General features: G+C 46.6%; 1 protein-coding gene across 1 annotated transcript in view; it reads right to left on the reverse strand.

Moving 5' to 3' along the window:
- The window catches only part of ATP4A (ATPase H+/K+ transporting subunit alpha), a 28,570-nt gene extending 10,107 nt beyond the window's left edge, over positions 1 to 18,463 (reverse strand). The window contains exons 1-14 of the mRNA XM_083515224.1: positions 18,197 to 18,463; positions 14,748 to 14,879; positions 13,916 to 13,975; positions 11,738 to 11,941; positions 11,269 to 11,382; positions 9,795 to 9,929; positions 8,532 to 8,649; positions 7,786 to 8,054; positions 7,073 to 7,271; positions 5,630 to 5,739; positions 4,314 to 4,448; positions 3,230 to 3,422; positions 2,048 to 2,223; positions 315 to 451 (exon numbers count right to left, since the gene is read on the reverse strand). Coding sequence (XP_083371350.1) covers positions 315 to 451; positions 2,048 to 2,223; positions 3,230 to 3,422; positions 4,314 to 4,448; positions 5,630 to 5,739; positions 7,073 to 7,271; positions 7,786 to 8,054; positions 8,532 to 8,649; positions 9,795 to 9,929; positions 11,269 to 11,382; positions 11,738 to 11,941; positions 13,916 to 13,975; positions 14,748 to 14,879; positions 18,197 to 18,208 — 1,994 coding nt within the window. The 5' untranslated portion in view covers positions 18,209 to 18,463. The remainder of the gene's footprint in view (positions 1 to 314; positions 452 to 2,047; positions 2,224 to 3,229; positions 3,423 to 4,313; positions 4,449 to 5,629; positions 5,740 to 7,072; positions 7,272 to 7,785; positions 8,055 to 8,531; positions 8,650 to 9,794; positions 9,930 to 11,268; positions 11,383 to 11,737; positions 11,942 to 13,915; positions 13,976 to 14,747; positions 14,880 to 18,196) is intronic.
- Between the last annotated feature and the right edge of the window lie 450 nt (positions 18,464 to 18,913).

Here is an 18,913-nt window from a genome sequence, read left to right on the forward strand (position 1 = left end):
GTAAAAAAAAAATTAAAATCAAGTCTTACTGACTAGTGATTTGAATCATGATTTAAATCGATTTGATTTAAATCAAAGCCACGCTGCTTCTTTTTTTAAAAAAGTATCTTTATTAATTTAAAATAAATACATTTATGAAAAACAGATGTACATACAAGTAAGCAAACATACAATCAAACAAACAAATAACAGAAAAATCAAACAAACCACCACACTATAAGATATAAGAAGATTAATATAATTATCATCATATATACTCCTGGTACAAAGCCATGCTGCTTCTGAGGCAAAGCTCTCTGTGTTTAGATACTCACCGCTTGTTGACCTGCTCCACGGGAATGCGCAGGCGGGTGGCGATATCTTCGACCGTTTCGCTGCCCTCAGAGATGATGCCCACACTGGCAGCAATGGCCTTTGCGGTGATGGGATGGTCTCCTGTCACCATGATCACCTGGAGAAGACAGGGCAGCGGTTCAAAATGGCCCTTCCTGAAGTAATCTTTGGTTGTCGTTGCATCAGCACAGATCGAATAAGCCTGACTGGAAAATGCTGATGAGAATGTTGGTCTAGGTTCAGGGAGGCATCTGCGCTATACATATAAAGCACAATGAGACCACTTTAAACTGTCACAGATTCCCCAAAAGAGTCCTGGGAACTGTAGCTGGTTAAGGGGATGCTAGGAGACGCTTCCCACCACAAAGCTACAATTCACAGAGTGGATTGTGGGAATTGAAGTTCTGTGAGGGGAATAGGCGTCGCCTAGCACCCCTCAAGACCCTAAACAAGCTACAGTTCCCAGGATTGTTTGGAGGAAGCCAATGGGTGTTTAAAGTGGTATGATATTGTATGGTGCAGATGGGGGTCCTGGAGTCAAATCCAAGCTCAGCCATGAAGCTACTTGGGTAGCTGACCTTGGCTCAGTCACAGTCCCTGAGTTTGTCTCAAGGGAGGGTAGGAAATACATGTACAGTGGTACCTCGGGTTACATACACTTCAGGTTACAGGCGCTTCAGGTTACAGACTCCGCTAACCCAGAAATAGTACCTTGGGCTAAGAACTTTGCTTCAGGATGAGAACAGAAATCGTGCCCTGGCGGCGCGGCGACAGCAGGAGGCCCCGTTAGCTAAAGTGGTGCTTCAGGTTAAGAACAGTTTCAGGTTAAGAACGGACCTCCGGAATGAATTAAGTACTTAACCCCAGGTACCACTGTAGTTTTAATGTCAGGCCCCTGACCTTTAAAAAAAAGAAAGAAAAAGCTTTCCCAGTGAATCAGAATCACATCATTTTATATTCAGGAATGCTCAGTCCCTGCCTCTAATTTAATTATTTATTTAATGATAGTTTGTTTTATTATTAAGTTTATATCCCAACTTTCCACCAAGGTGGCACACATGGTTTCCGCCCCCCCCCCCCCAGTGACATTCATTGTGACTGAGTGGAGATTTGAACTCTGGCCTCTCAAGTCCAAGTCTGACATTCTGACCACTCACCCACACTGGCTACATACCACTGCAACTCTATATAGATGACTAACGGCCACTAGAGATATCATCCCTATTGCCCATACAAAATGTAAATTATCATTTTTCGCCAAGATGCTTGTTACTAGGGATGACTTAAGACATTTTGCAGCCTGCAGTGAAGAACAAGATGGTGCCCACCCCCAAGCCCTGCATGCCTCCCATTTCCACAATCAGAAGCTGGCTGAACTGGCAGGTGAATCTTATTCCAGTATTGCCTAGCCTTGAATCCTCAGATGTTGGACTACAACTCCCATCATCCCTGACCATCGGTCCATTCTGGCTGAGGCTAATGGGAGTTGTTGTAGTCCAACAACATCTGGGGGACCAAGGCTGGGAAAGGCTGCCTAACACTGGTGACAGGATAGTGCGGGTGCACACAGTCTCAGGAGAAATGATGCCGCTCCTCCCAGGATCTGCCACCTGAGGCAGTGACTTCACTCTGTCTAACGATAGGGCCGGCCCTCTTGGTTGCTGTTAATTCTTCCAATGGAGCCAGAAACATCTCGGAACAGCTGGCAGCATACCCGGATGCCAGCGGTGCGGCATTTCATGACGGCGTCGGGCACGGTGGCTCTGGGGGGATCAATCATGGAGATGAGGCCTGCAAAACAGAGCCCACTGGTGGGGAAGTTCATCTCGTCGCTGTCGAAGTTGTAGCCACGTGGGAACTCGCTCTGGGGAAGGTACAGGTGGCAGAAGCCTGTGAGGAAACAGAGAATCATGTTGAGGCCTCTGCCAAGGGTGGACACTTAGAGGCATCGTCAGAAAAAGAGGAAACATATCACCAAAGAAGAGGACATGGATCTGCATATAATCTGCATATGGTAATATTTTCCTTTTCAGTATTGTTTTACTACTAGGTTGTGTGCCACCTTTGGAAGGAAGGGGCAGGGTAGAAATGCAATTAATAATGTGTAGAGATGTGCATTTAGAAATAATTGGGCCACATCCACACCATACATTGAAAGCATTATGCACTTTGAAGAGTCATGGCTTTCCCCCAAAGAATTCTGGGAGCTGTAGTTTGCTAAGCGTGCTGAGAGTCGTTTGGAGACCCCTATATTCCCCCGCAGAGCTACAATTCCCAGAGTGGTTTAACAACCAAACACAGGGAAATCGGCTCTGGCTCCACCTACTGCTGGCCTCCTGGCCTCCTACCCTTGTAGTCTCATTGGACACTTGCTTAGGAAGGTCATAGCTCAGGGGCAGAGCACCTGCCTTGCATGCAGGTTCAATCCCCAGCATCTCCAGGTAGGGCTGGGAGAGATTATTTATCTAAAACCTTGAACAGCAGTTGCCAGTCAGTGTAGATGATACTGACTTAGATGGGCCAATGGTCCAACTCAGTACAAGGCAACTCCTTGTGTTTCAGCCAGTTGACATGCCAGTTGCCAGGATCAGCATCCGGGCATCCTCAGGATGAGTGCTGGGCGGCTTGGAGCTGTCATTGACATTTCCCACAATGCCCTTTGATGTTCCAACACCCCAAGCCGTTGTGGGAGAGTGAAATGGGAGCTCCATGTCACTCCTGAAAGCACTGACACTGAGAAAATCCACGAGAGGGAGAGAGAGTTTTGCTAAGTGTTCCCTCAAATCTATACCGCTGGCTCTGATGGTACCTCAGAATACAGACCTGGCCTTTATCAGGTCCCAAGTTCTACCAACAGCACACCCACCCACACCCACCCCTCACCCTCCCGACTTACCCAGGACACGCTCGCCCAGACCGCCAAGGTCCATGTAAGCTGTTTGGAAAGCCTCCTTCCACTGTTCGTCAAGGGGCAGCTCTTGACCCTTGATCATGATGGTGGAGCACCGTTCCAGGATGCGCTCGGGAGCTCCTTTCATCACCATCAAGTAGCGCTGGTCTCGAGGGTCGTCGAGCTCATGGATGGACAGCTGGAGTGAAGAAGGGGAGCAGGAGACACAGGAGGACTTGTTCATAAAAATACGCCCTGCGTTTTAGCCTCCTTTCTTTTGCCCTCTTGTTGGGGAGAACGGGACTGAGGCCTAGTCTGGGCACACGGCAGACAATGGTGCCATCAGGGCAGAACTTGGGGGGGGGCATTCTGCAGAACATCACCCCCAAAAGAGGGGTGGGCTTACGACATGTTGAAGTAAGCGATGTCATAGGCACTGCTATTCAAAATCCAGAGTCCAAAATGATCTAATGGTACACACTGACAGTGGAACTGGTAGACTGCACCGCTTCAGGATGTGGGCAGCATGTGAAAAACAAACAAACAACAACAACAACATCTCCCCACAAGTTCAATACAACAACGAGCAAATTAGAGAGAAAGCTTCATCCCCGACCTACTCCTTGCAGTGCTAAACTTCTACTTGCCTGAAGTTTTTCTTTTTAAAAAAGACAAACATCCCAGCATTCAAAAATGTGACCTTGCATTCTGAAGCGATGTAGTCCACTCCACCACCTTGGCACTCTAGCAGAGGGGTGGGGAACCTTTTTATTTTTAGACCAAGGGCCACATTCCCTTCAAAGCAACCTTCTGGAGGCCGCATGCCAGTGGGGGGGGGGGTCTGAGGCAAAATCAGGAGCAGCAACCCATGTGAATGTTTCCTATATCCTTCATCTATGCCAGCAAGGGGCGTAATCAGAGGTGAAGCTTGCTTTGCAGGCAGGGTTGGTGAGTACAGAAGAGAACTGGGTCTTTATGGGCCAATGGGCTGCCTCAGAGTTTTCTGCAGTTCATTCTGAGCTAACTGAACAAGGGTGGCTGAGGCTGGCAAAGGCCTAGTCAGCCCTCCGGAGCAGAGTCAGCGGCTGACCTGGAACTTGTTGGTGGAGTTGAAGGGGATCTCGCAGGCTTTCTTGTAGCGGTCCCGGTACTCCATCACATTGCCCAGGGTGATCTCGGAGAACTTCAGCAGGGCTGTCTCTGAGGCGTCTCCGATGACGATCCGCTGGGGTCAGATGCCAAAGAGAAAATGGACATAGGTCAGTACAGCTGAAATGCAGTGCCAGGGGCGAGGAGAGAAAAGGCACATTTTAGGACCAGCCCTGATGTGATCTAGAGGCACCATCTCCACAAAAGGGACTGACAAGTTTACTTACAGATTGGCTGGAGATGGAAGAGTCTCTGAGCATAAGAAGAAGGCTATTGCCACACATGTAGGATTGGTGGGCAGGGCGTAGGCTCCTCCAGGCTTGATTTGACACAAACAAGCACCAGAGATACAGTCTTCCCTCAACCCTGGGTCCTCAGATGCTGTTGGACCACCTCCCATCATTCCTGGGCATTTGCCAAGCAGGTTGTGGACGATGGGCTTTGTAGTGTTTTCCCTATATGTTATTATATTGTGAATCGCTTCAGGATGCTTTATGGGAAGCAATTCACAAATAGAATGAAGAATAATAGTTCAACAGTGCCTCTGCTTATCGATGGATTTGGTTGATTCAATAATATATGATATTATTACTCCTTAAGATTCATTCCACCCATGAGAGTAATGGCTTTTATGTTATTCTGTGTTTAAAGGCTTCTATTTTTATTGTACCAGCCTGATGTGTAGTTGTGGTAGTGGTGTTGCTGCTGCTGCTGCTGTTAACCCAATGATGTGTTTTCTTTAAGTTGCTTTTCTTGCTTTAATTAAAAAGTATATTATTATTTTAAACAAATACTATTTAAATTGTTATTGGAAACATTACCTTCAGCTACAGTGGTGCCTCGCAAGACAAAAATAATCCGTTCCGCGAGTCTCTTCGTCTAGCGGTTTTTTCGTCTTGCAAAGCAACCCTATTAGCGGCTTAGCAGATTAGCGCTATTAGCGGTTTAGCGGCTATTAAAGGCTTAGCGGCTTAGCGGCTAAAAGGCTATTAGCGGCTTAGCGGCTTAGAAAAAGGGGGGAAAGCGAAAAAAATCGCAAGACTTGCAAGACGTTTTCGTCTTGCGAAGCAAGCCCATAGGGAAATTCGTCTTGCGAAGCGCATCGAAAAACGGAAAACCCTTTCGTCTAGCGGGTTTTTCGTCTTGCAAGGCATTCGTCTTGCGGGGCACCACAGTACGTTGCTGCATTGTGTACTTTTGGACGGCACATTTACTAGCAGAAATGTATTCCAGCCATATCCCATTGCTCTTCCTTACCTTTGGGACAGGGACGCTATCCTGGCCTGATTTGAAAAATGCGCGGTTGCAGAGGCTCACCACTTTGCAGAGAGCTCTCCACGTCTCAGAGGACTGATCAAAACTTTGCCCTGGAAGGCACAAAATGAGACAGAGTGAGGGGAGGTGGCACTAATAGTTTTTTTTCTGTATCAAACGGCTTAGGACTGAGTTATCCAAAGGATTGCTTTCACCCATATGAACCAGCCTGGGCCATGACATTAGCTCCAGAGGCCTTGCTCACTGCAAGCATTTAATGATTCAAATGAACTGGTATATTGGTGTCCATTATAGTTCAGATATTACTGATTTATTTGAGGTGCCTGTGGTCCCTGCCCTTTACCCAAGAGTCCCAGGGTGGCCAACCATTACATTAAAATAACAAAAAAAAAAAAAAAGTCCAGTAGCGCCTTAGAGACCAACTAAGTTTTTTCTAGGTATAAGCTTTCGTGTGCATGAAACAGAAGTCACCAGACCCTTATATATAGAGGGAGGACATAAATCTGACATCAGGAATCACAAGACAGAGAAACCAGTAGGAGAACACTTCAATCTCACAGGACATTCAATACAAGATATCAAAGCAGCTGTCTTATTACAAAAGAATTTCAGAAACAGACTTGAAAGAGAAGTTGCTGAATTACAACTTATTACTAAACTGAAAACAATGGAGAGACCTGGTCCGAATAGAGATACTGGATTCTTGTCTCATTACACATGCTAAAGCTATTTTTGGTCATCTGCATACTATCTCTTGCTTTTTCCTGTAGGACTAATTGCAGTAATTAACAGTCGTCAACAGGTTTACCATACCCATTGAGACAATCACCCATCTCCTACTACCCTTCTGAGAAATACCCCACCCCACCCTCTCTCTCTATAAGGGTCTGGTGATTTCTGTTTCAGTGTATCTGAAGAAGTGTGCATGCACACAAAAGCTTATACCCAGAACAAATTTAGTTGGTCTCTAAGGAGCTACTAGACAATTTTTTATTTTTATTTATTTATTTCGCCTGTGTCAGACCTACCAGAAATTAAAATAACAATTGACATGGTGACACTGCATGGTGGTTTCTGACATCAAGGAGCAAGTTTCTGGCTGTGTTTGGATATGATTGGTCGTGCTGGGTGGCAGGAGGAGGGAGTTGACAGCCATGACCACCTGCTGGACTGCTCCTAAGTAGGAAGGCAGGCAGGTGGGGGCAGGTGGGAGAAGACTGGAGATGGTGGAACAGTGCCCTATTCACCCTAATGGACCAGCCTCCACCAATAGCCACGGATGATGGGAACTGTAGTCCAATAACACACATATTCCGCACCCCTGATTTAAATCAATTGACCCTGCCTTTCCTGGCCAACCCTATCCATTAGTCTCTCGGACACAAGTGCCTCTGGCCCAGCATTTGTGAAGTCCAGTCTCTGCACCTGACTGATCTTCTGTGGTGTCCGCTGTATGGATCTGGTTGTCAAACCAAAGGTGGGAGACAGTCATGCGGTTCTGAGTGAGAGTCCCTGTTTTATCAGAGCAGATGACAGAAGTTGAGCCCAGCGTCTCGACGGCCTCCAAGTTCTTCACCACACAGTTCTTCCGGGCCAGGCGTTTGGCTGTGAGGGAAAGACAAACCTATGAAGAAAGAGAGAGAGATAAAGACAGAGAGATGGAAATGCAGAAAACTTCAGCTGAAAATACTTATAATGAAGGAAAGGTTACCATGTTTCAGGCTTTGGGGCTGCATACTACAACACTAAATCACATTTGAAACACATTTCTCCCCTCAAAGAATTCTGGGAATTGTAGTTTATCCCTCATAGAGTTGCAATTCCCAGCAACCCTGTACAAACTACAATGCCCAGAATTCCTTGAGGGGCAAAATTTGCTTTGAATGTGCTTCAGAGGAATAGCGTGTGCGCAACATTCGTTAAAAATGAGCAAGAGGGGGCATGATAAATCTATGAAGATTATGCATAGTATGAAGAAAGTGGATAGGGGGAATTTAGCTTTCTCTTTTTCTCATAAATCTGTAACTGAGGCATCCACTGAAGCTGAATGTTGGAAGATTCGGGACAGACAAAAGAAACATATTGAGGGCCACAGATTCCCCACCCCTGCCCTAAAACCGAGGGAAAGCGATACTTACAGTGACAGTTGCCAGAAGGCCCTCGGGGACGTATGCCACCACAATGGCCATGAAGAAGACCATGGCCTTAAGAAAGGGGTATCCAATCACCATGGCGACCACAAAGAAGGTGGCCCCAAAGAAGATGGCCAGACCAGCAATGATGTCGACAAAGTGCTCTATCTCGATGGCGATGGGCGTCTTCTCATTCTCCACGCCCGAAGCCAGGCTGGCAATGCGCCCAATGATTGTACGGTCCCCAGTGTTAATGATGATACCCGTGGCTGTGCCTGTGAGGACACGGAGATAAACAGAGCTGGTACGGGTTCATAAACGTGACCCCCCTCCAAACTTCATTAGGTAGGGGCGTGTCCAGATGGCCAGGCCCCTCACAGTGCATTCTTCACAATGGGAAACCATTTGTAAAGACTCTGTGTGGATTTGGGCCAGGCCCTGCCAGCTTTGTAGATCACAGGAAGCAGCGATGGTTGAGCAGCTTTTAATGGCCCTCCCACTGCCTCACTCAGGATGAAGACCCTCAGGAAAAGTGGTCAAGGACTGCATACTGGCAGTGGGCAGGGCCAAATCCCAAAGCAGGACCATAATATAGATATATGCACTCCACACACACACACACACACACACACACACACACACAAACTATTCTCTCTCTCTCTCTCTCTCTCTCTCTCTCTCTCTCTCTCTCTCACACACACACACACACACACACTGTCCACCCATTCACACACACTTGGACACCTTCCTACCTTCTAAGCACATGGTAGAGAAGAAGGCAATGTTTCTAGTTTCCAGGGGGCTCTCGTGGGTGCACTCGGGGGCTCTTGTCTGAGGCTCTGATTCCCCAGTCAGAGAGGAATTATCCACCTGAAAGGGAGAGAGAGAAGCGTGATTCATGCATGTGGCTATTTGCCATGGACTGCCTCTCCCCACATGAACTGATCTGGTCCTCACCGAGATAATCCTTCTTTGTGTGCCCTCTCCATGGGACACAAGAAGGAGCCTTTTCAGTGGTGGCCCCCCTGCTTGTGGAACGCTCTCCCCATGGAGGCATACCTGACACCATCTTTATGTACTTTTATGTTACAGGCATATATTTTTCTCTTTATCTGGGCTTTGGTCCTTAATTTCAAGGGTGGCGTGGTGGCCTCTATTAGAGGGGCATATCTGTATAACTGTGTTTTTAGCTTTCCCCCTTGGTTTTATAAATGTAATTTGTTTTGTGCCACTCTGTGAGAAAAGGGACTAACGAATATTGATATTAATATCAAAAGCCTTTGCCTACCCCTCGCTTTCCTCCCTGAAATTTACCCTCCTGCTCCAAGCTGGCATTCCAGAAAGGTGGGTTTTATCCAATGTTTGTTAGCCTCAGACCCTTGGAAATTAAAGGACACCATCACCTTAGGCCCATCAATTTCAGTGCGTGTATTCTGAGCAGAATTGAGTTGGATACAAACTCTTTGCATGTAACGAACAGGTGAGTATGGATGCCTGGACAGGTGAAAATTCATTGGCAGGGAGGGATTTGTTTAGGTAAAAGCGGCTGGTGGGGGAAGGGTGAAGCACTGTGCTGCAGTTGCATAGGAGAAGGAGAAGGGTGAAGCCCTGTGCTTCTCTGCTGCAACTGCGTAAAGTGGCTATCAGGATTCACATGCTCCAAGTGACCAAGTAATGCGTCAACTCCCTTCCCAGTCCCATCTTGTCCAGCACTTTCTTCTCACAGTGGCCAACCAGATGCTTCTGGGAAGTCCCCAAGCAAGGTTGTAACCTTCTCTCACTCTTTTCCCCAGAAGTAGGCATACTGCCTCAGGTAGTGGAAGTGGTACATAGCCATAATACGTTTGTAGCCATTGGTAGGCTTGTCTTCCGTGAATTTATCTACTTCTCCCCAGGCAAAAACAAATCAGACTTTATGGTTTGCTTCATCCAGGAGAGGGCAGCAGAGGCACAAGCTTGTGAGAAGGTAGCATTTGCTTAGAATTTTCCCCATTCCCAAAAAAGGTCTTGTGTACCTTGCAGCCTTGCGAGGTGATAATCCTGATGTCTGCTGGGACTCGGTCTCCCCCTTTGATCTCCACCAGGTCGCCCACCACCAGCTGATTGGCGTTGATCTGGAACTTGTCGCCATCTCGAATCACTGTGGCTTGCTGTGGTCGGGAGGAACAAGAGTCAGACGTTAAAACTTGGAAACCTATAAATCAAACCACACCTCCAGATGGGACTATTGTAATGCGGGGCACGGGTGGCGCTGTGGTCTAAACCACTGTGCCTCTTGGGCTTGCCGATCAGAAGGTTGGCTGTTCGAATCCCCACCACGGGGCGAGGTCCCGTTGCTCTGTCCCAACCTAGCAATTTGAAAGCACGCCAGTGCAAGTAGATAATTAGGTACTGCTGTGGTGGAAAGGTAAATGGCATTTCCGTGCACTCTGGTTTCTGTCACAGTGTTCCGTTGTGCCAGAATCAGTTTGGTCATGCTGGCCACATGCCCTGGAAAGCTGTCTGTGGACAAACATCGGCTCCCTCGGCCTGAAAGTGAGATGAGCGCCACAACCCCACTGGACTTAACCATCCAGGGGTCCTTTACCTTTACCTATTGTAATGCACTGTATTTGAGTCTGCTGCCATGATCATGTAGCACCTCTGCTGAAATAGCAGCACTGGCTGGTAATTTGCTGCCTAGCCATGGCTCTCTACACATTACTGCTTATTCTGGTTCCAGTGTTCTCCCACTGCTGGTGTTTTTGAAGCTGAATAGTCATGACATTAGCCAAAGACCATAGGTGTCTTGTAGCTATCTCGCAGTTTACCCATCAACATCTTCTGCCTCATCCCTTTAACTGAAGTTGCTTGGGATCAAACTTATTATTATTGTTGTTGTTGTTGTTTAGTCGTTTAGTCGTGTCCGACTCTTTGTGACCCCATGGACCAGAGCACGCCAGGCACTCCTTATTATTATTATTACTCCTTATTAATAATAATAATTATTAATTAGATTTATAGACAGCCCTTCATCATAAGATTTCAGAGTGGTTCGCAGAATAAAATATAGGATAAAAACAAGTTTAAGGTTCCTGCTTGGTGCAATGAATTCTTCCTTCCATATGCTAACAGAAACTCTTCCCCAGAAGATAAAGAGAAGTCAGGGGAACTCTGAATTCCCTCATTTAATTGATCTTAACAAAATAAGTTACTGACCACAGAAGAAAGCACTCAAAGCATGAAGTCTGCTGCTGGGCTATGATTTCTTTCCTTCAACTATTTGGAGTAGAAAAGATCAAATGCTCCCTCTTACATTCCTTTAGTCTCCTATGGCTATTTTTCATTAAAAGAAAGAAAGAAAGAACTTGGAATTGCCAGTTTCACTTCTACAAATTACAGGAGCCTGATCTGTGGTTGTGTGCGCACACCTGCGTGTAAACCTGGCCTGATCCTTCACTGCCATCAGCCACATTTGCAACAGCAGTCACCCAGGAACATTCCCCTTACCTGCGGCACTAGATTCTTGAAGCTCGCAATGATGTTGGTGCTTTTGAATTCCTGGTAGTACCCGAAGCAGCCGGTCACGACCACGACAGCAATGAGAGCAATAGCCAAGTATAGCTATATGGGGAAGAAAGCAAAAAAGAGCCTATGATCTTCCTGTAGTATTTTGTCACTCCAGCAGCTGTTACGCCTTCAGTTTCCATTTTAAAATTCCGCGTTTATTGGAGCATCACTGCTGGGTGACCTGAACCTCACAACCTTTCGTTCACCAGTTTTATCTCTCGCCACTGTGTCCTCCTCATAGCATCCATTAAGTCAGGGATGCAGAGGGGTATGGACAACAGGGCCCTCATAGGACTCTAGCTCCCATCAGCCCCAGCCAGGATGGCCAAAGCTCAGGGATGATGGGAGTTGTAGTCCAGTCACACCTGGAGGGACTACAGCTTCTCCCAGCCCTGCTTTCGGCACTTACGTTGTCTGCACTGGTGAGGTCACCTTGCCCGAGCTGGATGCCAAAGGCAATGAGGCAGATGGCTGCTGCCACCCACATGAGACACTGCAGCCCCCCGGCCAGCTGGCGGGCAAACTTCACATATTCAGGAGTGCCCTTGGGGGGCTTCAGCTCATTGGGGCCATCACGAAGAAGGATCTCTCCAGCCACAGTGCTGCTCAGGCCCTGGAAGTAGAGAGAAGGGGAGGTAGGACCATTAGAAATACTTCCCCCCAGGACTGGAGTTGGGGAATAGACAATTCTGAGTCCCTAGCTTGTCCTCTGCTTTGATAGTCCCAAATATTTGGGTCCAAGAAGGCTACCTCCCTGAAGTGTAGGTGGGTTCCCATGAGGCAAGACAGAGTGATAACAGGCAGAACCTTTATTGAACTACATCACTGGGAAATAGAGTCAAAACACCTGCTTATACAGTGGTACCTTGGGTTACATACACTTCATAACCCAGAAATAGTACCTCGGGTTAAGAACTTTGCTTCAGGATGAGAACAGAAATCACATGGCGGCACAGCAGCAGCAGGAGGCCCCATTAGCTAAAGTGCTGCTTCAGGTTAAGAACAGTTTCAGGTTAAGAACGGACCTCTGGAATGAATTAAGTATGTAACCAGAGGTACCACTGTATACATTTCTGTAAGCCTGGGCCACTCCCACTCCCAACTTGATTGGCTGTCTAAACTTCCAGACTGCGAATCACGACTCAGAGTTCAAGGGCCAATGGCAGAGGCCCAAATCCTGAAATGTTCTGTGATTGGGCAACATGTATCGAATCAGAACACAGGCGCTCAGAATCCTTAGTCCAGACTCAAACTCAGGCAAACACCACTGAAAACACAACACTCCCCAAAGCCCGTTTGGTGGCTGTGCTACAGCTGGAGGCAGTAATGCTTCTCAATCAACAATTTCTGGAAGCTACAGGAGGGGAGAAGACTCATGTTCTCAGGTCCTGCTGGAGGGTTTTCCCACAGCTATCTGAGTGGCTGCTGTGAGAACAGGATGCAAGATTACATTGGCCTGATCCAGTAGGCTGTTCTTATGTTCGTTTACTCCCAAGACTATGAAGCGCGTTCCAAAGAGATCATGAAAGTAAATGTGGGTTGGGTGGGGGGAAAGCTTCTTCAACTTTTCTTTTACAAAAATGCATGGTTGGAAAAAAAATGCACCTTGAGATCAAATCTTGATATGGCAAAAGAACCGATTTCAAACGGATTGTGTTTCTAAAAGTTCTGACACAGTAGCTCAATATTTGCCAGAAGAGCTGGGGCTTTTAGCTAAAAAAACAAAACAAAATACCACAACAATTGAATTCTCTTGGAAATAAAGTTAGTTGGATAGTTTAAGTACTCCTTCTTACCTAAGAAGCATAATATAAGGTCCAGAGGTAGCATTATTATCAATTTAAGGTGGGGTGGAAGGTTCACAGGCTATAAAGGACTTGCTCACTAATTTATTGACTGCTACACGAATTATGATAGCTAGGAAGTGGAAGGCGCAAGCAGAATATAAAATAGGAGAAAATTATAAAGAGGTGTGGGGGATATAGCTATTAATGATCAATAAAGATGTGCCATTAAGGCAGTGGCATAGCGTGGGGGGTGCAGGGGGGCCGGCCGCACCGGGCGCAACATCTGGGGGGGCGTGCTCGCACTCGCAGCTCTCTGCCCCTACCGGGTTAGGGGGCGCAAATTACTTGCCTTGCCCCGGGTGCTGACAACCCACGCTACGCCACTGCATTAAGGTAAGATGGGGAATACGCAGGAGAAATGATTTCGAGGAAATATGGAAGGTGTTTGTAGAATCTGTACTGTTAAACAGAAAGGGGTCAAACCATCGCAACGGGTATTGAAATTTTGCGAGGTTGGAATGGTTGGGGGTGGGGTGCACATTTTTATTCTTATTTATTTATTCTTATTACTTTGTCAAAAGAAAAAAGAAAAAAAGAAAAAGCATAATATGCCACTGACGTTGTGAGGTAATATGTGCTTTGAGTATGAATTTTGACATTTTGGACACATTTTTAAAATCCCTGTAATATTTTGTTTCAACACTAGATGGCACACAAACATTCAGATCTGGAGGACCCCAGACAAGAATACACCACACTCAGATTGTCGCATATCCCCTCTTTAAACCTGTGGGCATCACCTTGGTGACACTGGTCCGATGCTTGAGCTCCAGGTCTTCTATGGACAACTGGTGATCGTCCTAAAAGGGAAAGCAGACCCAAGATGAAGAGAGAGTGGCTTCAGAGGGGGGAGGGAAAGGGATATTGGGTGGCAGGGACTGCCTGCAGCTGCCGCTGCCTCACAACTACCACATAAAAGGTAAAAAAAGAGAGAAAAGGTAAAGGGCCCCTGGATGGTTAAGTCCAGTCAAAGGCGACTATGGGGTTGCGGCGCTCATTTCACTTTCAGCCCGAGGGACCTGGCGTCTGTCCACAGACAGCTTTCCGGGTCATGTGGCCAGCATGACTAAACAGCTTCTGGTGCAACAGAACACCATGATGGAAGCCAGAGCGCATGGAAACGCTGTTTACCTTCCCTATTTATCTACTTGCACTGGTGTGATTTCGAATTGCTAGGTTGGCAGGAGCTGGGACAGAGCAATGGCGGCTCACCCTGTCATGGGGATTTGAACCGCCGACCTTCCAATCGACAAGCCCAAGAGGCTCAATGGTAAGCCTACAGGAGCCCCTCAGAGCAGAAGGGACCCCACCTTAATGCAGCCGCCATCCCTGCCAAGGTCACCCAATGAGCTTGGTGGCTGAGCAGAGATTTAAACCTGCGCCCTTTGCCAAGTCACCAAGTTGCCTTTCCAGATAACAAGTAACACTGGCAGCAATAGATAGGATGGTAAATATGATAATTAAATATTATGGAAGTGTGACTGCAAGCAAGGGCCTTTCCTCAGTTGCCTCTCTGTCTCACGGAATAAGAGTCCCTTTCAGAACGTCCAAATCAGCATTCAGCTGACTTACCACATCCATCTCTTTCTTCATACTCTCCAACTTCTCTTTCTTCTTTTCCCCTTTCTTCTTCTTCTTGATCTTGACATCCATTTCCCCACCAGGATGTTTCTCCATTTCCACCGAGTACATCTCGTACTTGTCCTGAAGCCAAGAGTGAGGGGAAAATAGAGATTTGTGAACTTGAACTGATGCACCATGGCAATGTAATCAGCTGAAACTTTAGTTTTGGGGAAAGGCACTCTGCACATGCTCAGAAGCACATCCTTTTATTAACCGCAAGGGGAAGGGACTTATGAATAGAGGCGTTATCATCTATTAACTGCTGGGAAAGGCACTTCATACATGCTCAGAGGCGCTGCCTTTCATTAATTGCTGGGGAAAGGGTACTTTGCACATGTGCAGAGGCACTGCCTTTCATGAATGGGGGAATGCAGGTGGCACAGGCTGAGAGGCACTATTAATGGGAAGGAAAGGCACTTCACACATGTTCAGAGGCCCTGTCCTTTATCGTATTTCAGAGCTCAAACCCAACAATCTCCCTTGCAGTAGAGACTGAATTCAAATTCGACAAGATAGGAGATTTTCTCAAAGTGAGGGTTCTTGTGAGGGCACACTTTCTTTGTGCCTGAGGAACTGGGTGGTGGTGGTCACGAGCTTGGCTGGATCTGTTCCTCAGCATAAGAAAAAACAACCACAACTCGAGTGGATTAATCTGCCTGCATTTGCATAGGAGAACAAAATCAGTAGTTCTAAGCGGGGGGGGGGGCATCCTTTCTGTGGGTTGGATGCAGTTTACTCCAGGGGTAAGCGGATTTAAGATTGCAACCAAAATTAATTGAACCATGGCCAAACCACAGGTCATCCCAAATCAGTTTGATTGGTTCAGGATCGAGGATTTTTAAACCCTGCTGATTTCAGTGGGATAATGTACTTGACCCCCCCGCCCATTTAACATGTGAGACATCTCTCTTTCTCTCCTCTCTCCCTACACACAGCAATTCTCTCAAGATTTCTCCTCATATTCTTCTCTCTAGTTGGGAGAGGGGTTGTTCATTGATATTAATTTTTTGTACTGTATCTTTATTTCTACAGTGGTACCTCGGGTTAAGCACTTAATTCGTTCCGGAGGTCCATTCTTAACCTGAAACTGTTCTTCACCTGAAACACCACTTTAGCTAATGGGGCCTCCTGCTGCTGCCGCGCCGCTGGAGCACAATTTCTGTTCTCATCCTGAAGCAAAGTTCTTAACCAGAAGCACTATTTCTGGGTTAGCGGAGTCTGTAACCTGAAGTGTATGTAACCTGAGGTACCACTGTATATCTTTTTAGAGTTATGTGGGAAATGTTCCATTTGGTTGTTTACTTTTTGGTGAGTTTTATTTATTGTTTATGACTACTTTTGTTGTGTGTTTTTTTTAAAAAATTATGCACATTTTTTCATGTTGTAAGCCACCTTGAGCATGGTTTTAACTATGGAAAGGTGGCATACAAATAAAAAGATTAATTAATTAATAGTTATGAGGTTTAGAAATTTTTTTAACACCCCTGCCGGAAGCTGAGATTCTGCTCAGATGGTTGGATTCCTATTTCTACCCTGTTCTATGTTCTGCTGTGAGTTCACTGCCTGGATAACCCCAGGATATGTGAAATAAAGCCAAGTGATGAAATCTTACATCTGTGCAAGACTCAACAACTGGCTCAACTTCCTAAACCCAGAATGAAGGAAACTGTATTACAAATTGTCATGATTGTTCTCAGCCTTGCTATGTCTGTCGGCTGCCACTTATTCAACTTATGCAACATCTAATCTTCTATATGGGTGTTGCATTCACAATTAACAAGAAGGACTAGAACCCTCACTTTGCCTAAAAGCATGCATTGAAAGGTGGCAACACCTCGCCCCGTTGGCTCTCTTTCACTAGCTAGATGTCAAACATGACAGGGTGATTTATAAGATGCCAAGGGCAGGAAGAAGCAAAGCTGCCAATTTCACCTTCTCATTTTCCACTCTTCTTTTCAGCTCTCCACATTCCCACATCACTTTGCCTGTATGCATTTTAATACAAACTGTACCCTAGTACGGTCAAACCTCGGTTGTCAAATGCAATCCATTTCAGAAGCCCTTTCAGCTTCTGAAATGTTTGACAACCAAGGCGTGGCTTCCGATTGGCTGCCAGAGCTTCCTGCACTCAAGCGGAAGCCGCGTCGGATGTTTGGATTCTGAAAAGCATTCGAAAACTGGAGTATTTACTTCCACATTTGGGAGCCAAAACATTCCAAAACGGAGGTGTTCGCGATCCGAGGTTTGACTGTAAATGCAATTCTGTACACAACACTTGGCTGGAGAACTGCATTGGAAAATTCAGAGCAGCGAGAATTTCAAAGTAATTGCTGTATTTTTGTTTTCATGGTGTTGAATGTTAGGAGGATTTCCTTTTAAATATGAACTGGGTAGAATTTCTCCCTCATCTCTTGTCAAGGGGGACCTTTGGAAACCATCATAGCAGAGTGCAGGTTTAACTCTGGCACTGTTGCTTTTCTGCAGATTTGTGCATGAATCGAGTGGGTAGGGTTCTCCAGAAGACTGTGACACCAAGAAATGCAGAACTGGAAGGACCACATAGGACATTTAGTCCAACTCCTGATCAATGCAGGGATCTTGCAACTGCAGCATCCCTGACTGATGATGCTTCCAGTGCTTCAATACTTCCAGTGAAGGAGACCCTGCCATCTTGCAAGGCAGTCTGGGCTACTGTCACACAACTCATTCCATTAGGAGGTTTCTCTTAATGTATAGCAGAAAGCTGCTCTGTTGCCTTCCCCATACATCCAGTCTATTCCTGTCCCTTGAAGTAGCAACAAACAAGTCACCCCCCCCCCTTTTGCATGGCAGAATTTCAGATATTTGAAGGCAGTTATTCTGTCTCCTCTTCATCTCCTCTTCTCCAAATTAAAAGCAGCCAACTCAACTGTTCTTCATAGAACTTTATTTTCCAGATTCTGCACCATCTTTGCTGGTCTATTTTGCCTGCCCCCTGATATTTATGCAATAATAGTGAATTAGTGGTGGTTTCAGGCTGGGCCATCCACAAACCATTCTGCTTTATTAGCTGTTCTGCAACACCTCTCCAATGTCACTGCCACCAGGAGGGCAGTTCTTGCGCTGTAACAGTGCAACAAAAGTGGAACACTGCCCCCCCCCAACAGAACATTTGTGGTATGAAAAATTACCAGACTTCAACTGGAAACTACGGGGCTTCAGAATTTGGAAACCAAGTGGTATATCTGCCCTGAAACATCTGCAGCCACAATTAGTATTGGAAGTGGGATCACGTATAGCGTCCCTGGTCCCACCACAATCACAGATCATCAAGAATTCACAAGAAAAAGGAGGCCAGAGATGGAAACCTAAAACCTCTGTAAAACGGAGGTGTCTAGGTGAAAGCAGAAGTTCCTTACCGCCTTCCCCATTTTGATTCCTTCGGGTCTGTCTTCTCTAAGGCCAACAAGACAGACCCGGGTGGGTCTTGAGTGTCAGGCTGCTGCAGGTGCTCTGTGGCTCAGGGAGGGTAAACGGTGACCCCTCTCGGGTGTCCCCCTTTTATCAATTCCTCTGGGTGCCACCTTGTCCCAGGGAGGAGAGGGGATGCCAAGCCGTCTTGCGTGCTTTTTTGAAGTCACGCACCAGGAGGTGACAGCCTCAGAAGGGAGAAAACAAACACCCAAGAGAGCAGGTTTCACCTTGGACTCCCCTTTCCACCCATGGCAACTCCCTCTGGAGCAAACACATCCAGGCGTCGAAGGCAAAGACCTTGAAGGTGAGGGGGATGAAGGAACAGGCCATATAAAAGGACAGAGCTGGTGCCATTAATTACAAGGCTCTGGGGGAAAGCCACGGCTGTGGCTCAGTGGTAGAACATCTACTTTGCATGCTGAAAGGTCCCAGGTTCGATTCCTACCATCTCCCTGTGTGGCTAAAAGAGACATCTTGATTTCCCCCCAGTATTAGTGGCCATTGAGCATACTCAGTTCTCACCAGGCTGTTTTTGGGTCCCCCCTCCCCAAGATTTGATTTATATTTCTGTTAATACCTCCTCCCCCTTGTGCCGTTTTGGCCGGAACATGAGCACATCACACTGCGACATTGTGTTATGATTAACGGATTTGATTTCAGAA

The sequence above is a fragment of the Podarcis liolepis genome (assembly GCF_965112155.1).
Source record: "Podarcis liolepis genome assembly, chromosome: 7".
NCBI lineage: Eukaryota > Metazoa > Chordata > Lepidosauria > Squamata > Lacertidae > Podarcis > Podarcis liolepis.